The following is a 22774-nucleotide window of genomic DNA, read 5'->3' as shown; positions in this document are numbered from 1 at the left end:
AAAAATATATGCATATGACCTTAAGGTACCAAGAATTCGAAAATATAAACTTAACTAAGTAAGCTTATGTCTTGATTAAATTAATACACTCGTTTTGTAGATGAGTTGTTATCATGGAACAATGACGTGTCTTATGTTGCCTCCGGGGTTTATCCCAAACTGAAACTTTTAAACAGAATTTCATCTTTTCTTAGCCCTGCTTTTTGCAATGAAGAAACAGAATTGAAGGAATAGGTTGTAAGTGTATTATAATGTGGACATCTTTGTCTCCACATGAACATTTAGCGGCTCTTTATTCATAGAATTTAAAATCATAAAAAGTGCAATAATCTACAATAAATATTTCAGAGAACAAGGAGTGAAAAAACTCCCTTTTAATCTACATGTAAAAAGTTATGCATTTATATAATGTTGAGCCTAATTAGTACTTGGTAGTCAATTTTGTGTACATAAAAGTAAAATGCATTAAAAATCTTAAAAATGAATAATCTAAGTAAATATTTCCAAGGTCAAGGAATGAAAAACACTTTTGATCTATAAAACTATTTTGCATTTGTATAATATGTAGTCCATAATTATCCGTGCCTCCCCATGGAATGCATTTTTTTAAGACCCCCCACCCACCCCTCTGGAAATTCCAGTTAAACTCCATTCATTTCTTTAAAATTTTAGACCTTTGAAAAACTCCCATCGCTCGGGAATTTCCAATCCCTTTTGTGGGGGGAGTATGGATATGTTCTGGAACTACGCAATACTGAGCATAAATAGCACATGTTTGTAAATTTTGTTTACATGAGAAAAATGCCTATTGTATCTTGGAGGCAACAAGTCAAGAATTTGACAGCTAAATATTACTATTAAAGATGGCAGTTTGTGTTAATGGAAGGAAGTTGAGTTCACTTAACTTTACCAGACATGCATCGCAGTCGCACAGATTTACAATAGCTGCAGCAGAGATGACCAACACATTTGGCATATGGAGCATCAAGACACTGCAGCAGAAATTTTCTTTGGCAACTGTCCTCAAGGTGACAAAATGTACGAATGCCATAGCTAAATACTTCACAATTCTTTGCAATGTCACTGTGGTTAAAATAGAGTGTAGCAAAAGACTGCTTATCATCACGGCCTGCACGCCCAGTCTCTTGAAAATACTCCCTGATTGTGCGTGGGGGACCAACATGAATTACTTGCCTTATGGATTTTATATCCACACCCATCCCCATTGCAACTGTGGCAAATACCAACCTTTTTTTGGAGGTGGATGTTGAAAGCTCATTCAGAATCTGATCTTTCATTGCCTTTGCTTGGGGAGCATGGCACTGTGCAAAGAGTCTGTTTAAGGCTTTCCAGCAGCACTACAGGGGAAATATTGCTCATCTCCCAGTTTCCTAGCAAGAACAAGTGTATTATGGTGATGGAGTAATTCACTTTAAGATCATCAGCTATGAGCTTCAACATGTCTTCGAAAAAGTCCATATCATCTACTTTTCGAAACACTTTCCTGAAAAAAATATTTGGGAAGGAAAGAGGAGAAAGGAAGGCCTGACACAAATGCGTTGATTGCAGTCTTCCACCCCCCTCACAGCATAATAAGCGTCACTGAACGAATCAACCATTCAAATTCATTTCCGGAAGTCACTTGAACTTCCATGTGTCAAAGAGCACACCAATATTTACCGCAACGGTAAAAGCCGTTGTTCAACAAGTCAAGTAAGAGGTTCGTGACTACAGCAAGGGGAAATCAATAGCGAAATATGAAGGCGACCCGCTAAAGTTGAAAAATTTCAATGGCGAGGAGTTTTTGGAAGAAGCGAGCAAGCGAATGCCCATTACGCATATATAATTTCCATCGTAACCATGAAAAGCAAAGATGGAGTAAAGTTTCTTGTAAACAAACAAGTCCTGGCACTATTGGCGGTTTTAAACACATGGTTGCCTCATTCGAATTTTATTACTGCAGGATGCTGTAAAGTACGAGTGCGATTTAAGAAAAAAAAAAGCGATCTCAAAGGAAGCAATAGCTTAAGCTTTAATGACAAAGACAAAAGGAGTAGGTAAAAGTTTAATTCAGATAGAATTTTTTTCTTTCTATGTTTGTAAGGGTTTTTAGGCTTATAAAATTTCTATCTGTCACGTAACCCAATTTATTTTGGGAATTTAGCCATGAAACACACAAATGTCTCGAAAGAAAACTGCCCTGTGGATTGACCGCGCTCTATCTGATACACATCAATAAGTTGCCACATATCCAGCGTGGTTGACCCGATAGTGTAGTGGATATCACGCCTGACTAGTAACAGGGAGACGCAGGTTCGAATCCTGCTCACGGCATGTAATTTTTCTTTCATGTCAGAGACGTGTGTCGAAAGCCATCTGTAATTTATTTACATCTTTCTTTCAAAGTTTAATTCATACCATGGTTACAATATGCACTTCATCAACTTTCAAAAATTCTGCTCTTTTGAAACTCCCAGCTTTCAAAGATTCTCTCCACTTTTCAGATAGCCACTGCTCATGGTGTATCTCCTCGTGGTCGAGATCTTCACATGTCAAAGTTGACAAATCTTCAAGTAAAACTGCTTTTAAGCCAATGGCATTTAGTCTGTTTTCTGATCAACCCAAGCGGACTGACAACCAACACTGAATACTATCTTCTTGTTCCATTCTTGTTAAACCAATACTGGGATAACACTGTAGGAAGAAGCTGGTAAATAAGACTCTTCCCGTAGCCAGTCGGCAAAACACAAGCAGGCTTTCGAGGAATAATTCCTGTTCTTTCTTAAGTTTAATTCCAGGAAACAACTGTACAGTGCCTTCAAGAGCCATTTTGAAGTCGTCGTCTTCCATGATTGCACAGAAATAAATATCAAACGAAGTTTTCATTCTAGTGGAGATCAGTGCATAGGAGACGCCATTATGAAATTTTTATTTCTGGTGGTGCTACGTCAGGGCCCATTGTGAATTACCTAATCAGCGCCACATTCAGAATCTGGATGTTCGACCTGACCCAATCAAAGTGTTTGTGTCAGGCCTTCCTTTCTCCTCTTTCCTTCCCTACCCCCTCCTCTTAGAAAGGCCTGATACGCAGGTTAGATCTAATGAAACTTCTTCAGCTGGCTCTGCCTGATGACAACAATGCTTCAACATCTGCTTATTTCTTCAACAAATGATTCAAAAGCTTACAGCTTTCATATGTACATTATGAACTCTGTCCCACTTGCCATGAGAAGATAGAACTCTATCTGCCCAAATGAAGACTGCAAGTATCATGGGGAAAGTGGATGCTGATATGTTCTATCATGTTGATCATTGACTTTTTCTGACAAAGGAGCCGTTTTTGATAGCATGTACAAACCCTGCTCGCTAAAAGCCGTCAAATTCTTCTTCGCCATCGCTCTAGCTGAACAAGTCTTGGCACTGTTCTTTGGTGAGTTGATCGTCGTACGGGTCTTCATCTTCGTCTTCATTTTCATCCTCTGCTGTAGTTTCTTCTTCCTCCCACAGAAGGTCGTCCTCAGTGGCATCGATGGCGTTGGAGATGCGCATTTCTTAAATGATCTTTCGACCATATCTCCAGAAAGATCTTGCCATGCTTCTAAGACCCAGGAAACCACAATTGTTAGTGAAGCCGCCTTCACCTTTCCACCCGGGGTCAAGGCTTTTTCTCCCTCCACCATCCAGGTTGTCCACTTTTCTCTCAGCCGATCTTTAAATGGTTTGTTCAGGCATACGTCTAGCACTTGTACGATGCTGGTCAATCGCCCGGAATCACTGCGATTTCTGTGTCGTTTCAGTGCAGCGATCGTTTCACTAGGTCGGCAAGGTGAGCGCGAAACGAATCCCAGACGAGCAGACTCTTTGTTCCCACCATACCGCCAGGTCGAAAGTGCCAGACTTTCTGAATCCATAGCTTGATGCCGTCCATCCAGCCCTTAGGGTGATGGTGCACCACTACGCCGGAGGGGAACTTTCCTACCCCCTCCTCTTGGGAAGGCCTGATACTCAGGTTAGATTCAATGAAACTTCTTCAGCTGGCTCTGCCTGATGACAACAACGCTTCAACATCTGCTTATTCCTTAAACAAATTATTCAAAAACTTACAGCTGTCATATGTACATTATGAACTCTGTCCAACTTGCCATGAGAAGATAGAGAACTCTATCTGCCCAAATGAAGACTGCGAGTATCATGGGGAAAGTGGATGCTGATAGGTTCTATTACCTTCCTTTGAAACCACAATTGCAAAGACTAATACAAGGTAAGAATATTACCCCGTACAAACTTGCTCCCTTACATATACACGTTCTGTCGACAGTTTGAAGGGGATCCCTTGGAGCATAATGAGCCCTGTCATGAGATATGCTTGTATTGTGATTGGAGCTGATGCAGCTTAATCATCATGAGAAGCAGACTGGCTTAGATCATTGCTCGAATGTAGATGATCATCGGCAATAAGCAGACTGGCTTAGATCACTGCTCGAATGTAGATGATCATCAGCAATATTCAGAATCTTGATTTCGATTTCCAGAAAAGTATTCTATTCTCACCTGTCTCACCTGCCCTTATATTGAGTTATGGGCGATCTGCCAGAAGCCTTCGAGCAAAAACCGAGAAACATAGCTTGACTAAGGAAACGGGAGGGTGGGAAGAAAATAAATGGAGGCTGAAGGCAACCGTGAGACAATGACAGGAAAAACTGACAAGAATAAAATTCGGAAGAAACGATAGAGCGGCAAGTACCGGCGCAATCTTAGTTAAGTGGTAACATGCTAATTTGTTAACTCTCTTATATAAGTGCTTGGGTAAGACCGCTGAGAATAGTGAAATACCAAATAGGCCGAACAACAAGTATGAATTTATTCTTTGCAAACAGAGGAAACAGGGCGCTTCAAAGGAGGCTGACTTGAAGGAGGAAAAGCTAAGACAAAGTTTTTTAAGTGGTCTTAATCCTTGTAAATCTTGGAGGACTCAATAACTGGGAGCAAAGCACTCGTAAGCGCGTCTGCAGGGGCTCCAGCTCGCAAAACGTCGGCAAGCTTCATATAATAGGAGGCAATAGAGGAGCTCTTCCAGCCCACGTGGCACATAATATCTGTGAGAGGGGAGCCAGAAAAAACTAGAGCCAAGGCTCAACCACTTCTAAAGCTATGCAGCGTCTCTCCCTCATCGATTTTAGCTTGCCCCAGGTAGAACTCGGCAGTGGAAGATAAGAAAGGTTTATCTAAAATGCTGCCTTGCGGAGACGTAGGACGGAAAAGATAGACATGACGCAAGTCCACACCGATATTCTGGGAAATAATTCTCAATAGCCCTAACCGGGCATATAAAGGGATTTGGATGACGGCACATACCCAAAAGGTTGGAACTTCCATCTCTAAGGGTTTTACCCCATACGTGGTTAAACAAAAAACCGTCATCGCTTGGGAAACAGGCAATTTCCATTGTTTTAATCTGTCCCAAGTCACCACCCCTATCACCACTAAAGAACAAAGTTTTGAGATTTCCTGCTACAAAGGACTGCCAGCATGGAGACATCTGCTAGCATGGAGCCGTCCAAAACGGATTTAATGAAGCTATCAGTAATGTGCGCATTAAGAGGCACCACCCCTTGAGCCGCGGAGAGAGGATCACCAGCAGAAGCAACCCAGCGGATAAAATTCTGCGGCAAACAGGCCAGCTGGGAACTGGGCGAAGGCGGATTGCAACCTTTGACACACTTAGCAGGAGGCTGCAAGAGAGGAAAACCAAGATGAGAGCGATAAGGGGCGCGGCTCAAGTGGTGGCGGTTTTATGCTTCAGTAATCCGAGAGGGCATGAGATTACCTTATAAAACTTCCCCAGAGCGGGGAAGGAGGGAAACGGAAAAGAAAAAACGCAGCGCATGCGCTAAAACACAAAGGAAAAACAATAAAATATAATGACAAAATAGAGCTTTATTTATTCAAAGTAGGTGCCAAAAAATAAATGACATGTCTATGGAAATAAACAAAAAACGCCAAAAAACAAACAAACTAGGGGTCATTGGGGGTTGGAATTGTCCCTAGAACGGGGGATTTGGGGATATGGATTGAACCTGCCCTTTGCAGAACCCCGAAAGGGTCATAAAGTAGGCCTGGAATTTTTCTACAGGTTTATCAAGACGATTCCTCAGGGCATGGGTAGCCGCCAACAAAAAAATCGCCTTTTCATGTTTCGAGTTCTGGGCCATCACCACAAGGTCTTTAGCCGATGTTAGGGCAGCGTACTTGTCAAAATCTGGCTTTCGCTGTAAACCGTAGGCTGAAAGGTTAGTTAAACCACTTTTGACGTTAGTCTGCTGGCGGTTCTCCAGAGCTTTAATTCGTTGAAGTAAACCGGCAAGCTAACGGTAAAATGCAAAAGGAAAACAAAGCAGATAATTAAAAATAGTATGCCAAGGGGTGAAATAACAATAAAACACCCCAAAATAAAAATAAAAAAAAAACCCAATAAAACAAGGCCAACAAAAACTAAATATGCAAACAGACAAAGTCAAACAATAAAAAGCTAGACTGAATAATCGCAAAACAAGAGCCGTTGTGGGCTGAGCGTAAAATAATGACAAAAGCATATGCAAAACAACAAGCCATAAGATGCTAAGAAGCTCACGAAATAAGGCCAACTAGCTCACAACGAAAGTGGAAAATCTTTTGGGCTCTGCTCTAAACAAAAGCAAAATTGCATGAACAAAACAATAAATGTTAGTATTTTGTGCATGGTGTGGCCTGTAAAGGCGGAGAATCAATCTCGTCCTTCTTCAGTAAAATTGCATCATCCATTAGATCGTGAACAAATTAATATGTCTTTTCTTCGTATATTGGTTTTGCGACCCCCTGCTTTGGTATTTGCTCCCTGACTTTAATAAGTTATTAATTTAGCTAGCTTGTCATAAGTTATTTCTTATTGAATGTTTTATCAGCAAAAATATACCGAGCAAACTTCTATCAATCAAGTCTCATAATTAGATATTAAAAGCAGGTTCTTAAGCTATAAATTCTGTCGAACATGCCCTTGAAGCAAGGATTAATTCGTCACTAATATAATGTTTTTTGTCACGTTACTTGCACATACAGGGATGTGTTATGTTACAGAACACGAAGAGTTAAGACCAGCAACTTTTGGGTGCCATTATTTAAACATCTCTCCGGTACCTTCACCCATACAGAATTGGTAAGAAATGTATACTTATAAATAAGGTTTAATTTAATAATCATCAAGAATACACAAACCACCAAAAAAACAGAAACTGATACATCTTGTTTTCAAAGCTATTATTTTATAATGTGCAACAGTATTAACCAGTGCGCTGAGAGCTTAAAGCTCTGATCAAACTAGTCGACTCTCTGAGTCTTGGAGTGTAACAAGTTTGTTTACAACTCGGAGAGATACAGACTGTTATTGTCTTTAACAGTTTCAGTTTCATTGAAGGTAATTTTTTAAAAGTTCAAGATATTTCTATTTTATTACAAGTTTGCTCTGTAAATCTTGCATAGATATGTACCTGTGCTACAACTAGCTGGCTACAGCTCTAAGTGACCTATCAACTATCAAAGTCAAGTAAATTTCGTTTTTCATGGAAATTATAACTGTGGTACTTGTTACATCGCAACGGTCTCATCAGCAACCATAAAAAGTCCGAGGCTATGCTAGTTGGATCAAGGCATTCGATAGCTAACACTCGTGACTTACAAGTGACACTTGACGGAAAGCTGTTAAAACGAAGTGAACATTGCAAATATTTAGGTGTATATATGGATAGTTGCCTAAACTGGAATAAGCACCTTACGTATATTGCATCCAGAATTTATCCTAAGCTCAAAATGTTAAACAGGATCGCGCCCTTTCTTAGCCAACGAGTGCTTCTAAACATTTATAAACAAACTATACTACCCATCCTAGATTATGGGTGTATCATATGGGGTGTTTGTGGAAAGAGTAATTCACAACGCTTAGAGAGATTACAGAATCAGGCCATGCGTATTATTCTTGCTGCGAATCGCAGAACGTGCTCACAGGATATGCGAAACAGGCTATATCTGCTATTTTATTATTATTTCCTTAGACAGTAGACGGAGGTTTTTGAAGCTTCTTTTGGTGTTTAAGATCGTTCAATGTTAACTGTCCGCACCAGTTAGAGGGATATCTTGTTAAGAGATCAGATATCCACGGTAGAACACTCAAAGACTCAACACTTATAAACGTCACACCATCTAAAACGAAAATGGGCCAGTCTACTTTCAAGTGTGACGCTGCACGAGAATGATAGGATTACCAAGGAAAATGAGAGAATTAAACACTCTATCTAAGTTTAAGACACACATTTTTAAACATTTTATGGAACAGGACCGTATAATTCGTATATGTACTGTAAATTAGGTTCAATGTTTTTTTGCTTGTTGCTCTTTGCTTTTTTTTTAATGCTTGAAATTTGATACATAAACTCCAGAATACTTGTAATTTTTTTTTAATGTCAATTTTGTGCACAGTTTTCATGATTTCCCTTAAAATGTATTTTTTTTTTCAGTTTTCGTGGTGAAACAGGTGACACTAATATTTTATATTGTTGTGATAACAGGAAACTCCTACAGTAAAAACACAAGATAATTGTTTAAGAGGATTAATTAAAAATGGGAATATGTAGATTTAGGCAAGCCTAAAAGCAGAGCTCCCCAGTTCATTATTTTGCACTTTATTGTACTCTAAATTGTGGCTAAGAATGTTTTATTCGTTTTATTTTTTTAATAAATATTAATTTTATTCCTTATTCTTTTTGACCGTGAACAACAACACCAAGTAAGAGAACAAACAAAATTAATCAAAAAGTTATAATTCCACCAACAGCATTATCATCTAGAAGTCTGGATGGGAAATTATGCTGCAAAACGGGCAATTATGTGTCAGGTAGATAGGCATGACACATGTAAATTGGGCATTTTTGTTGATTCACGTCCATGGATGGCGCTCTCAAAGGAAATCCAAAACTCTTGCCACTCATGTAGCTTTTTGTTGACCTTTCGCACTTCCAGTTTAGGCAACATCACTTTTGTTTTCGACGGACACACTACTCTGCACTGGTTGGATCTGTTTATCAGCTAGTTTCTCTGCTATCATAGGCAATTGTAAATGTGGTTTCTATATCTTCCTTTCAAGGTTTCTTTGCAGTGTTCCATTCCAAATACTATCACAATCCAACAATCTGGCGACTCGATGATCTAACAATCCGCCAGTCCTTCACTTAAACAATTCTAACAGGCTCTGATCTTACAATATTCTCTACTACAACTTTTATAGCCTGGGGCAGGGTTGCCCTGCAGAAAAGGGCCACTTAATTTGAAGGTATGGTTACCTTGGGAGGCTAGTTAACTTTTTTCCTTGTAGACACTTTGCCCTTTTTGACTCGCCTATCAGTAACAACTTTGAACAATCAGAGCATATAACAGGGAGGGTCAATTTTTGGCTCAGAAAACAGAACTATTAATTTTGTTTCAAATAAAAGCTCGTAACAGATGGCTTGAGGGAGAGGGCAATCCTTCAACCAAGCACAACTTTCTTCCAAATACATCAAACTACATCTACGTGAATCTCCATGAAGAATTTACTGGACTTCATCTCTGGGAGTATTCATTGAGCCTTACTTAGAGTCCACCAAATCATAATTAATTAACTACCTCTAGGTCTAGTGTGTTTACCTATGCGGTTCTTGCTTCTGTGCTCAGTTTCACCCTGTTGACTAACTTTCTTAACATACCATTGCACGTCCCTCTATACACCTATCGTAACAATCTGGCTGAACGTTCCGCAGGAGGTCAGTCTATCTTATAACAAGGCCATTTTCTTCTCCCAGATTCCAAATCCGATGATATTTCATGGCCCAGGCAGCTAACAAGCCCTTAATCCAAGAAGCAGCATACACTATTTGCAATCATTTTGTTATGTTTGTCAGATTATTTATCATTTGTGCAATAAAGTGACATCCCCATCTTTCGTACCTACACGTATTATAAAAGTTATGGTGTAAATAAAACATTTTAAAAGACCTTAACGATATGAACGATGATATGAACTCCAAATAAAATCAACCACTCTGAGCAAAGCGTACAACTGCTCGAAGCCGAAAGGTTGATTTAATAGCAACAGTTTTTCACAAGTTTGATTATCAAAAGAGGTACAATTGATACATACCATACCACATCATAATGTGAAATGGTGACACTTATTGAAAGCGTAAAGAAAGTGGGCAAGAAATTACCACTTTCCTGGTCTTTCAACTTTTCTATGTCCAGTCCCTGTTCCATGAAATATTTCTTCTATTGTAGTGCAAAGACTAGGATCATCGCTCATGGCCTGTTTAATTCTCTTTTTTACCAGGTGACTTATCCACGTGAAGCCATAACCTTCTGATTTCACAAGATTTTGTTTGCATTGTTTGCATTTTGTTTGCATTTTAACCATTTTCTTTAATAGTTGTGCTTTTATTCGCCTTAGTCACGCAGCAAAATACTAAGGAAAGTAATCAGTAAAAAAATACCACATATACCTTCGAAAGTGTTTTCAAACATGTCTCTTTGTATCGTATGGGGCAGTCGGCTTTAACCTGCGATCAGGCTTTCTTTTTTTTCGCGGCGGAGGGAAGGCGAAAAAAGGAAAGCCTGATACAATTACTTGTGAAGTCGTCTGCCGCCCCCTAATTAAAGTATCTGTCGACGTCGTCTAGAATGTCGGCGATGCCATCAGATAAGCGTGATTAGCGCCTTCAAATTATATTTTTACTCTCACAAACGTGTGTTTGAATAACCCTTTTGAACGAGCTGATCGGATGGTTTTTAAAATTTGTTTTTTGCAAAGGCTGATTTTGTGTAAGGCTCAGGTTAGACATTTCAAGGTTGTAGTTTTCGTCACTGGCACGATCGTCTGGCGTCTTTGGTGGTGTGATGTAATAATCTTCGACACCATTGGTGATAGATCACGCTCTTGCCGAATTCCGTCGGAAGCACCTCCAAAACATCTTTTCTTTCACAAACTATTCGTCGAATACACTCCCTTTGTTTGTCTTTAAATGTTTTGTGAACAAAACTCTTGAGAGATTTTCTAAAAGCTAGAAGAACTCGCTCTCTACTTCATTCCGCTCAACACCCGCCATGATAACAATCATCTACGCGTGATATTTTTGGACCGGAAATTAGACTTGAACTCAATTAGCCAATCAGGATAGAGTTTTAATGTTGCCTTTTGTTTTCTGACCAATCAGAAAAAAGTCCAGATTCTGGACTTTTTACAGACGACTCGACAAGTAATTGTATCAGGCGTTCATTTTTCCGTTGACCCCTCCACCGCGAGAAAAATAACGCCTGATCGCAGGTTACAGTCGGCTTGAACTCTTCCATGTACATTATTGGCACATCGCACATTCCAGACTTTTGATGCCTTTTTGAAATGTTTCAAAGTGTCTTAAGCATCGTCCATGGGTCGTTTCTCATCCTCTGATGAAGAGTCATGTCATCTCTCTTTCTTTGCAACTTTTACTGCTTACTTCTCATCAAGACCAAAAGGATGCAATCCAACTCTTCCAATGCCAGCTTGTCTTCTGTAAAGTACCGAGCACTAGTTTTAATGTTGCAAGTTGACGTTCTTTGGTTTCCGTTAGTGTTTTTCGACATTTATTCTGACTAGCAGGTGACAACAACTTTCTGGATAGTGTCGTTTGGTACATACTCAGCCATGCCACTGGCAAAATAAATAGATAACAATTAAAAACATAGATGAGAAACACACTGAGATAAAGATAAATAGCCTACGTGTAGCCGTACCCACCCCCCCCGAGGAAAAGCGGGAGGGGAAGGAACGTCTACGAAAACCTGGCGCCAATCGTGTTATGTGACGTCACAGTAATTTATGCAAAATATGTAAATAAATTACTTTACCCGCGAACCATTGTACGTGTGTACTATTGTCTTTTGAACTCATTTGCAATTCAATGTCCTCTTTCAATTGTATACTGTGTTTTAAAGAAATTACGAAGGATTACGAGCGATTTTTGGTGAACAGCAAGAAGAAGACGATCTTCGATGTAAACATCGCGCTCGCAAATTTGGATTTTCAAGTGTACACGCTGTCAGAGTACATTTGTAGACAGTGCCATGGCGTACTTAAGAAAAGACAAAATTTACAGCAGAGCTTGGACGAATTAAAAGAATCAATGAGGGTTAGTTATGCTGCAAATCTGGAGAGAACGGGACTTGTTTTCCAATCGAAGGAGCCGCCATCACAGATCGCTAATTCGCCGAAACGTCCAAGATTGGAAGACGATAACACACAACATGAACAATCTGCCGCTTTTGAACCATTCCCTTCGCCTCTGCTAGCTTCGACGCCGAAAAAGCGAGTAGATTCAAAGGCCAGCGACAAGCCTTCTTCGACATCAGTGCGTGTTCGAATAGAATGGCCATCCAATAAGCTCGATAGAAAAGTGCCAGAGCAGCTAGAATCCCTCGGAAAGATGCTTGTAAGGGGCACCTATTTAAGCAGATTGCCAATGCTGCCTGGCGATCGCCAAATTTAAAGAAAGAGTTGCAGCTTCTCGTGTTAAAGGATATCGACAAGGAGTGCACGTCGATGTGTTCTAAAAAGGAGCCAAGTTGTGTCAGGTCGCCTGATAAAAAAAAACTGTTAAATTTTACTTTTGAGAAATTTAACGATGAATTATCATCCAAAGCTCCATTTTTACACGCCGTTCTTCAGGTCAGTTCTGTCAACAGGCGTAAGGATAGTGTTTGGCAACAATCAGTTGGGATGGCAGCAGCTATTTGCTTAAGAAATCGATCGCAGTACATGAATGGAGTGCAGCTTCTTCTTAGCATATTTGGATATCACTCCAATTGGATGGTAAGTGCATATTTTTAGGTTATTAAAGACAAGGTTGATAAGATTTCTTCGGGTGAATTTTTTCAAAGTTTTGTGAAATTAATCAAGTTTCCCCAGATATAGAAATTATATCCTTTTGGCACTTACAGTGCAGATATATCATGCATCAATTGATCACTTAATTTATGTAATTTCTCAAAGTCACCTTGTCAACCTTATTAAACAATTTTCCCAGCAATTTGTAATAGCCTATGTGTGGCCGTACCCACCCCTATTTGAAATAATAATATCAACAACAATTACATGCTTTATTACCTGAAAAAAAAAAGAGATTTGAATTACAAACGGATATTAATACGAAAAAGTGATACTCAGTAAGTAACTAAAAAGCTAATTGAGCTGAGTAAAAATAAGTAACATGTTTGTTGGTAAGTTCTTAATCAAAAATCATGCATGTGTGTTGAATCTGTATTTTTACTTATTTATTTCATCTAGGCCACAATGCAAAGACTAAGCCCCTTGCGTCTAATGACTTCCCACACTCATTTATACACAAAGCTGGATGAGTTTGGAAAAGACTTTGACGTTGCAATCAAGAAGCGAGTCAAAGATGAGTGCCAATATCTGAATTTGTTCCACTCACAGTCTGCAAGTGATATTAACCCCCATCCTACCTCTGATACATCTGTGGAACAAGTTAACCCCCAACCTTCCACTGGCATTTCTTTGGAAGATCCACAACCCACCAATGGTTCTTCTGTGGGGCAAGTTAACCCACAACCTCCCACTAGTATTTCTTTGGGGCAGGGTAACCCGCAACATACCACTGGCATTACTTTGGGACAGGGTAACCGACAACATCCCTCTGTTTTTGTTTTGGGACAGGGTAACCCCCATCCTCTCACTGGTTTTTATTTAATACAGGGTAGCCCCCAACCTCCCACTGGCATTTCTTTGGGACCAGGTAATCCCCAACCTCCTAATTTTATTTCTTTGGGACAGGCGGGGAGCCCACAACCTTCCACTGGCATTCCTTTGGTGGCAGTCAACCCCCATCCTCCAACTGGTGGTATTTCTTTGGGGCCAGTCAACCCCGGACCTCTATCTGGTGGTATTTCTTTGGGGCCAGTCAACCCCCGACCCATCGCCCAGAATGCCGCGACACATCCGGGACTTTAGAAGCCCTTCTCGCGCGAAAATTCAAAAGCTCATTAGACAAAGAACACGTAATAACAAAGAAAGTCGGCCAAAATGGTCACCACTGCTCGGGAATTCTACTTTTACAAGAAAACGGTTTAGTTTACTCGTTACCATTCATATGGCTTTTGTAAAAATGAGGTAAATAAAGACAATCCGGCTACTTTTACGTCTGTTAATGTTTGGGAAGTATTATCTTTTTCAGCCTCAAATGCAGCTATTTTGCAGCTCTGCATGTATGAGATCGACACTTTGAGGTTGAAAATCTCGAGAAAAAAAGAACTAAGCAGGAAAGCATTCATATGGCTTTTTATAAGTAGCATTTCAAGAGTTACTTGCCGCTTTTTCGCGCAAATCCTACGGTTGGAAGCATTATCTTTTTTAACTTGTCTGATTCTACCCCCGTGAGTTGATTTAAAATTCCCGCTTGCGTTTTAATGAATTCAAAACTCCGCTTTCATAAACAATAGAGGCCAAGCTATGACAATTAAGCATCAGTGAAGTGTGACAAACTGATAACACCAGAATGCGCAAAAATTGAGACACATACTCTTCGATCGCGATCGCTTTCGGAACCCACAATTGAAATGTCTTTTCTAAGCGAACTGCAGCGCATTGACCGAAAGCTCTCTTTCGTAACTGAAAAGTTACAATCAATTATTTATAACTTTTGATCAATCCAAAGTTGAATAATTAATTTTTAGAAACAATAGAATGCGAAATCCCACGAGGCACTGACGGCGTGGGTCGGCTCGTTCCGACAACAACATGCGCTCGTTTGTTGTTTTTTTTTTAGTTTTATATGATCAATGCGCCAAATTACAAATTACTTGCGCTGGCAGAATTCGCATGAGGCTCGGTAGAGACGAACGGGCTGAAAGTCAAACAGGCCGAACAAACATGTGAACAAGGAATAGCCTTTGAGAGTACATGATCTTGCGGTACTCGTCAGTGGTATTATGCCGCTCACCCTGAAATCGGGCGCTGTAAGTACATGTCGCTAAAAACAATGGCATTCTGGGCGATGCTCCATCTGGTGGTATTTCTTTGGGGCCAGTCAACCCCCCACCTCCATCTGGTGGTATTTCTTTGGGGCCAGTCAACCCCCAACCTCCATCTGGTGGTATTTCTTTGGGGCCAGTCATCCCAACTCCAACTGGTGGTATTTCTTTGGGGCCAGTCATCCCAACTCCAACTGGTGGTATTTCTTTGGGGCCAGTCATCCCAACTCCAACTGGTGGTATTTCTTCGGGACCAGTCATCCCAACTCCAACTGGTGGTATTTCTTCGGGGCCAGTCATCCCAACTCCAACTGGTGGTATTTCTTTGGGGCCAGTCATCCCAACTCCAACTGGTGGTATTTCTTTGGGGCCAGTCATCCCAACTCCAACTGGTGGTATTTTGGGGGGGCAAGTCCACCCCCAACATCAATTTGTCACTACTACTTGTACTTCTTTGGAGCAGGGTCTCCACTCAGCACAAGCCACCACTGCCGCTGAGAATCCAAAACAAAATTTTCAAAACATTCAAGTGATACTCCAGCCTGATAAAGGGCGAAAGATCACATTTGACAATTTTGACATTTACCAGGTGGTTCACCACATGACTGAACAGCATCAAAACAAAGATAAACACTATGTGACAGTCATGAGCACAGAAAACCGGATAAGTGGAGCACACCTCCGACGAATTGGACCTGTGGGTGACATCTCTTTACTTGAGAATGGAAACTGTGTACCAAACCAAGCCGAGCACCAAAAGCAGAAAGAAAACTACATTAACTTGGTGGCGAGAATCATTACTGCAAATATACCATGTCTCAAACATCTTCAGGAAGTTGTGACAATGCACATACCCCATCGCTATCAAAAGGAAACAGCTCAAGCCACTGACACTGTAAGTAGCTAGCTACACATATACAGTCAACTCTGTTTATAGCGGACACGCTTGGGACTTCGTTTAGTGTACGTATTAGCTAGAGTCCGTAATAGCGGGAGTCATTTCCAGTCAAACCTCTATAGCCGGGGATCTGAATTTTGTCTGTGATAGCAAGTGTCCGTAATAGCAGGTGGTCCGCAAGGCAAGAGTTGACTGTAATTTAAATGTAGCAGAGAGAAACTAAAACAGCCCAATACAGGATGAACAGGTTGAAAGGAGATTTATGATATGCAAATGACTTGGGGAAATCTTGGTACTGTAGCACCAAATGTTCTTTCTATTAATTTAATTTTTTTTTTTTTTTGTAGACTTTCCTTGGTGTACTTTACCACAACGAAAATAGTGCGGACGGGATACTTGAAATTTTGAAAGAACTCCATAAGTATGTACATTTTTCTGGTGACAATGAGCACAGGACTTATGATGATCAAGGGTTGGTTGGTGACCAACTAACTGTGGAGCGATCGGTAAATGGCCATGCATCCCTGAGTAATGGTTTCACACCTGAGGAACGTTTAGAGGGGCTGAACTTTCAAATTGCGGATTGGCATTCGAGTAATAAATTTCTCCAGGTAAATATCCAAGCACCGATCTACACTTGCCAATAAATTTCAACCCTCCAAGTTTATTTTTTTCCTTAGTGGCCATTTGGCCACCGACTGCTCGAGTTTGGTCGCCAGTGAAAAATTTCAATGCTTCATGCTTTCAATCCTTCTTCTCCATTTTAGTCGCCAGGCTGGCGACTTCGGTTGCAATTTAGTCGCCAGCTCCAAAATATTCGTCGCCATGGCAACTAAAAAGGTCTTAACTTGGAGGGTTGAATTTAATTTTTGAAAAGTTCAAAATTTTTTGTTGCACTTGGGAGTTTTTTGGTAAAATGTATATTCTACCTCAATAGTTTGCAGTTCTAACAGGTAGTTATTATTTGCATAAACTGGAAAAATAATGTTTGTTTATTTTGCTGCTCTCCCTGGAAATTTCTAATGACCTTGCACCGACATTGGGATAGGCATGGATACTTCTCAGAGCCTAACAATATTATTAATTTCATGATTAGCAATTTAGTTTTAGTATTTTCTTTTTGCAGCTTGCATTTGATCGTCTATACTCACAAGCTTCTTCAAGAGACAAATGCACACTATACAGCGATCGCAATCTTATCAACAGGCGAAATGTAAAGGCAAAGGTTGACTCTTCGGTGAAGCCAGCCCACAGCTTTTTTAACCTCTGCTTAAAAGCAAGAGTGGTTGCGGCTGCTCTAGAAATAATGAATCTTGAATCCCTTGATGACACCTCTGAGGCAGTACCAAAGGCAGATGCTTCTAAGGTTGCCAAAAAGAGATACCTAGAAGAGCTTGCAGGTCAGATTGTTAATGATTATGTGGTGAACACTGCTCGAAATCTTGAACTTTTTAACAGGATTGTTGGTGAACAGAGTCAAAATCAAAGTGCAGAGTCAGAGGATTCCAACCAGTGTGATGACATGCTTTCCTATCAAAAGGCTTTAATGGAGTATGGTCTTCTTCTTCTTAATTTTAAGGATGCAATCAGTGAAGGGGATGGGGATAGGATTCTTCGCTGTTGGAAATTTTTCCTACCTCATCTGAGAAATGACAAGCATAGCACCAAGTATTCCCTTGAAGCATTATACCTGATGTTTCAAGTGTATGCTCTGTTAAGTCCCAAGGCAGCCCATGAACTGATATGGAATCGCTCAGCAAAGTCGAGGAATGGCATCGGTGGAAACATCCCTCTAGATTTGCTTCTAGAGTTCTTCAACAGGCTTTTGAAAGATGCTGTGAAGAAACTCGGACCAAATGCCTCCCAGAAGTCTATAGACAGGATATGTAAATCAATAACCATAACAAAGGAACTCATGGACAAATTTGATGCAGAATTGCACATTCACAAGCGTTCTGGAAGGCATGTAGTCAAGTCTTCAGATGAAGATCTCAAGAAGGTAGTCAAGGACCTTGTAGACCACAAGGCCATGCGCCATATACCAGGAAGGGTCTACCACCAGTATCATGGCATAAAGCCTTCGTTTTTATGGGACTTTGACATACAAAACATGCACAAGTGGATCAATGATCATAAGAAGTATATTAAAATCAAAAGAAGAGCCCGTTAAATTATTTGTTTTTGTTGTCCTTTTTTAATTGTCTGAAAGAAGGCCTTGCCCCTTTAAGCCAGTGATCAATAACAAATTTCTCCTCACAGTATTGAAAACATAGTTCTCAGAAAATGATCTGAGAATTTAGAATATATCTCAAATGCAAAATTGCATAAGGTTTTTAAAAAGTTACCCAACATACTATAATGTATAGAAATCTGTTACAAGAATTTGTAAGTTGACCCCCACACTAATCAACAGATTTGCAGTAATGTGTTGTGTAGATAATTAAGCTGCAACCATTCCTTTGACAATGACATGTCTCCTAGGCAGTGCACACAATCCCATTAAAGAGTCCTGTCATGCAAACCTGATGCCTCTGTGGTATGTACTGATCTCAATGTGTGGTTCCAGAAAAGATTCATACACCATCTCATAGAAGGCATGATTTTTCCTAAGACCCACTCCTCTGGAAATTCCAATTAAGCTTCATGCATTTTCTTAAAGATTTTGGGCTTTGAGATCCCCCTACCCAAGAAATAATACCTTCTGAGGAAGGAGTACTGACATTTTCTGGAACCACACAATACAGGATTGCTCAAAATAAATACAGTGATTCCTTTACTATTGGTTCCTATATACATAGGATTAGTTAAAGAATTAAAAAATATATGAATTTTAAATAATATGAAATAACAATCTATTTTAAGAGTAATTTTGATTCCTTTACGCACTGGGTGTCAAATATTATAAACCAAGGAAAAATTTGTTATTAACACTGAAAAACAAGAACACTCAATGCTGTAAGAAGTGTAACATGTTGTGGCCTTTATGACAACTCTATTTTGAAAGAAATAACATGAACATAATCTATTATCAAACATACTTGAAAAACAAGCCATTTCAATTTCATCCCAACTTCTATGACTTGCTGACTGACATTTGAATGTAACGAAAACAAACTCAAAAATAAATGTCAACGTGTCGTGCAATATCTTAAACTGTCTTACTGCTACAATGTAACTAATTTAAACATCAGTAAATGATCATACTTTGAAATTTTAAAAGTATTTTTTTACTGCTCAGATATTGTTGCCCCAAATTGTGTTAATAAAATGCTAAAATCGCAGTCAGGGATATGCTTTACAAATTTTAAACTTGTCTGACACTGACTGAAGTACTGAATGTAATAAACAATGTTCACAAAGCAATTAAATCAAGACATTTTAACCGAGCATCTTCGGTCTTCATTGTTTATTATGTTCAGTGCTTCAGTCAGTGTAAGACCAGTTTTTAATTGACTTAAATTATGGTAAATTGTTTACAATGCTCCCCAAAAAACTACTACTATTAAGACTTGTTGCTGCCATAAGGGTTTCATCACAGTAAGTGCTACCATCATCAAAACTTTCTGCCATATCCAGTAGGGTTGAATCATCCCTTAGTTCTTCCCAGTCCATGTCAATGTCAATATCTTCCATCAGCTCAACATCAAGTTCTGCCACTTTTTGGATGTCACCAAAACAACAACCGATAATGTCAAGGATGGCAATTGCATGCTCTTTGCGCCACACTTCAACATATTTAAAAACATCTTGAACATTAAAAATTTTGTGGCAATTTTCCAGAACTTGATTAATGAAAAAGTCACCAAGTTCAAGCAGCACATTTGGACAATTAACTAACTGTTCAAGCTTGTCTGAATGTTTGCTGACTTCATTTTTCCTGAAATTTTCAAGGGCAGTTTTCAAATAGAGTTTGTTTTCTTTAGTGACTGCTCTCGTTGTCACATTTGAAGGGCCAGGAAGTTCTGCTGTTTGTGAGATGTCAAAATTAAATGCTTGGTCACAGTTAGCTGTGCCACAGGAACAATTTTTTGAACAATTGTCACAGCAATCGTGTATTGGGATGATTTCTTTTGGTTTCTCACCAAATGGAGCAAACAAAGCAGCTCTTCTACACTCCACTGTTGTGCAGTACTCTTTAATATCCTGTTCACAATGGTTTGATAGTATTCCATTGTAGAGAAGAACACAAACTGCAGGCATGCCATCCCTTCCCCCTCTTCCACTTTCTTGCACGTAGCATTCCAGGTTTTTGGCTGGACCCATGTGGTAAGTTTTCCTTACTTTCCTGCAGTTAACACCCATTCCAAACGCAACAGTTGTAATTAGGCAACGGATGTGGCCATCATCACATGAGATGTTTTCGACAATGTGTGTTTTTACAGCAGTTGGAGTGCCTGCATGATACATCTCTACGATTCGGTTTTTAGGATGTTTATCACCACAAAACATCTTTTCTCCTAAAAACAAAGTGAATGTTCTGAAGATTAAAGCACACTGCTTTCTTGTTTGACAATAAATCATTGACCTTTATGCCATTTTGCCATGCTTCTTGAGTTCTTTGATGACTTCTCCAAAAATTTGTTCGAATGGTTGGCTCTTGCTGATGTACATTGCACTGTACTTGAGGTTTGGACGATCAGGGCTTTTTTCAATAACAATGGTCTTGGGTCCAAGTTGGAGGGTTTGGAATATTTTCTGCCTCGTTGACTTTGTGGCAGTGGCAGTAACTACTAGCAATCTTGCTTCTTGTGGGATGAGAGACCTCAGCTCGCCAAGATTACCGAACCACTCTCGAAATGGAACACTTCTCTCCCCAGGAAGACCCCTGTTAAAAACATGCAATAAACCAATATTGTATGACTTATTAAGCAGGGGTTTCAATAAGTTTTGGCACAAGTGGGTAGAATATAAAAACAGGCGGGTATCAATGGAAGGCCCAAGGGGCCTTCCCCCTCTAGGGGGGTCTGGGGGCATGCCCCCCCAGAAAATTTTGAAATTTTATACTCTCGTAGGTGCATTTTCCTGCATTTTGAGGGTACTTTTAAGATTGCTTTGTTGTATGTATGAAGTCAACCAGTTTAAACAGATCTTCAAGCGGGTAGTTGGCCCATCACAAGCGGGTAGATCTATATGTAAACTTACAACATAGACATCACACAATTTCAAAGGGAACAACAAACAATCCAAACTTTAGATAACCTACGTGTAGCTGGACTTTCAGGCTTAGAAACTAGAAGGTAAATTGCTGCTTGCTGATTGCTTTTGAATTATTAGCAAGGAATTTCACGTACAGCAAAACATAGTACAGTGCCATATTTACCAGGGTATTGAAAAACAAAGATAATTGTGCTTTGTATTAAATGTTTGCCGTTTGCTCGATTTTTGCTCTTTTGCTCGTTAGCTCTTGGTTATGGAACTAAATATAACCAAAACAACATACCAATGACTGATACAGTGCGCCTCGTCTATAGCGACTCCAACCAGGCGTGTTTTGAACGTGGTGGCATTGAACACATCTCTCCACGTGTCCGTTGCGAGAAAACTCTCAGGTGAGCCATAAACGTGTGAGTATTCCCCAATCATAACTCTTTCGAGTATACTGTCGTCAGATTGTTCCGAAAGCGCGATGGCTTTCAGTCCCAGACTGTTCAGGTACTTGACCTGGTCTTCCTTCAGTGCCTTCAGTGGTGAGACGACGAAAATGGTGCAAGGTTTCTTCGAAATAATCGAGGCGATTACTGGAATCGCCTGAAATATAACAGATTTTCCATAGCCGGTTGGTAAGGAAACGAAGACATCTTTACCCTCAAAAAACGTATCTAAAGCTTTCCGTTGCTCTTCGTGCAATGTCTGTACTCCAAATGTCGCACAAACTTGCTCTAAAGCTGCGGCATAGACCGTTTCATTTTGACTCCTTTCCTCCGCAATGTCCGCCATTTTGCAATATCAGTTCCACTTAGGTCATGAAAACGAGGTAGAACTAATTTAAGCCAATCAGCAAACTCGAACGAATTGACCAGATGGTGAACCAATGAAAGGCCATTATACATTTTCATGCAAAAGGTGTGACATCACATAACACGATTGGCGCCAGGTTTTCGTAGACGTTCCTTCCCCTCCCGCTTTTCCTCGGGGGGTGGGTACGGCTACACGTAGGCTAAAAGATAAATGACGTAAACGTTATATTCCATAAAAATTTTTTATTCCATCCGAGACCAAAAAAGAAGCAATGAAAGAGAGAAAACTTCGAAAAAAATGGAAATACTTTACGATGATTATAAAATCCGTGGCACTTTCCGCCATTTCGTTTTCCGCTTGATTAGTAGGTTTCAAAAAACTGAATGTCTCTTTATTTTATATTTTCCGTTCTCGATAGTGCGATAAAGTTTTGAAAATTTTATCCTGTGCTTTATCCATTTTTTCTCTTTCCTTTTTATTAAATTATCATATTCCTTTTTCTGGTTCCATTTTATCCTTTTCTTTATTCCTTTTTCGATTTTTCATTTATCTTTTTTTCTTTTTTCGTTTTTCTTTATTTCTATTTTCTTTTTTCCTTTATTCCGTTTTTCGTTTTACCTTTTTCCTTTTTCCTATTTTCTTTTCTATTTATTTCTTTTTCTTTTCTCCTTTATTCTATCGTTGATTCAGAGGCATATTCTCAAACCCTTGTTGTCGAGCAGCATGACACTTGTTCTAACCTCCTCTTCAACCGGCCACCATTCGTGTGACTTGCTCGACCGATGCTGTTTCATTTACTGAGAGTGGGGTATATCTGATAGATGGGTAAAGGTTTAC

The 22774-nt window shown here is 39.7% G+C and overlaps 3 protein-coding genes and 1 long non-coding RNA gene across 4 annotated transcripts; 2 read left to right on the top strand and 2 right to left on the bottom strand.

The window, feature by feature from the left end:
* Positions 1-139: 139 nt before the first annotated feature.
* Positions 140-11445, bottom strand: LOC144650302 (uncharacterized). Its single transcript, XR_013570090.1, has 3 exons — positions 11399-11445; positions 10560-10616; positions 140-165 (listed from the first exon to the last, which is right to left on the bottom strand). It is a non-coding gene; the product is annotated as an uncharacterized LOC144650302 (long non-coding RNA).
* A 551-nt stretch (positions 11446-11996) lies between these two features.
* On the top strand, positions 11997-14062 carry LOC144647892 (uncharacterized). Its single transcript, XM_078507579.1, has 3 exons — positions 11997-12443; positions 12548-12904; positions 13379-14062. Exons 1-3 carry the CDS (start codon positions 11997-11999, stop codon positions 14060-14062), a joined length of 1488 nt encoding a protein of 495 aa, XP_078363705.1.
* Positions 14063-15530: 1468 nt separating this feature from the next.
* LOC144647891 (uncharacterized) lies at positions 15531-18149 on the top strand. The gene is made up of 3 exons (XM_078507578.1): positions 15531-15976; positions 16327-16590; positions 17106-18149. Exons 1-3 carry the CDS (start codon positions 15683-15685, stop codon positions 18147-18149), a joined length of 1602 nt encoding a protein of 533 aa, XP_078363704.1. The 5' UTR covers positions 15531-15682.
* Positions 18150-18912: 763 nt separating this feature from the next.
* LOC144647890 (ATP-dependent DNA helicase RecQ-like) lies at positions 18913-21916 on the bottom strand. The gene is made up of 3 exons (XM_078507577.1): positions 21420-21916; positions 20526-20804; positions 18913-20480 (listed from the first exon to the last, which is right to left on the bottom strand). Exons 1-3 carry the CDS (start codon positions 21914-21916, stop codon positions 19439-19441), a joined length of 1818 nt encoding a protein of 605 aa, XP_078363703.1. The 3' UTR covers positions 18913-19438.
* Positions 21917-22774: the final 858 nt, after the last annotated feature.

The sequence above is a fragment of the Oculina patagonica genome, chromosome 4, assembly GCF_052425735.1.
Source record: "Oculina patagonica isolate OP01 chromosome 4, crgOcupat, whole genome shotgun sequence".
Classification (NCBI taxonomy): Eukaryota; Metazoa; Cnidaria; class Anthozoa; order Scleractinia; family Oculinidae; genus Oculina; species Oculina patagonica.
Note: the sequence above shows the minus strand (reverse complement) of the source record. Positions and strands in the feature narration are given on the sequence as shown.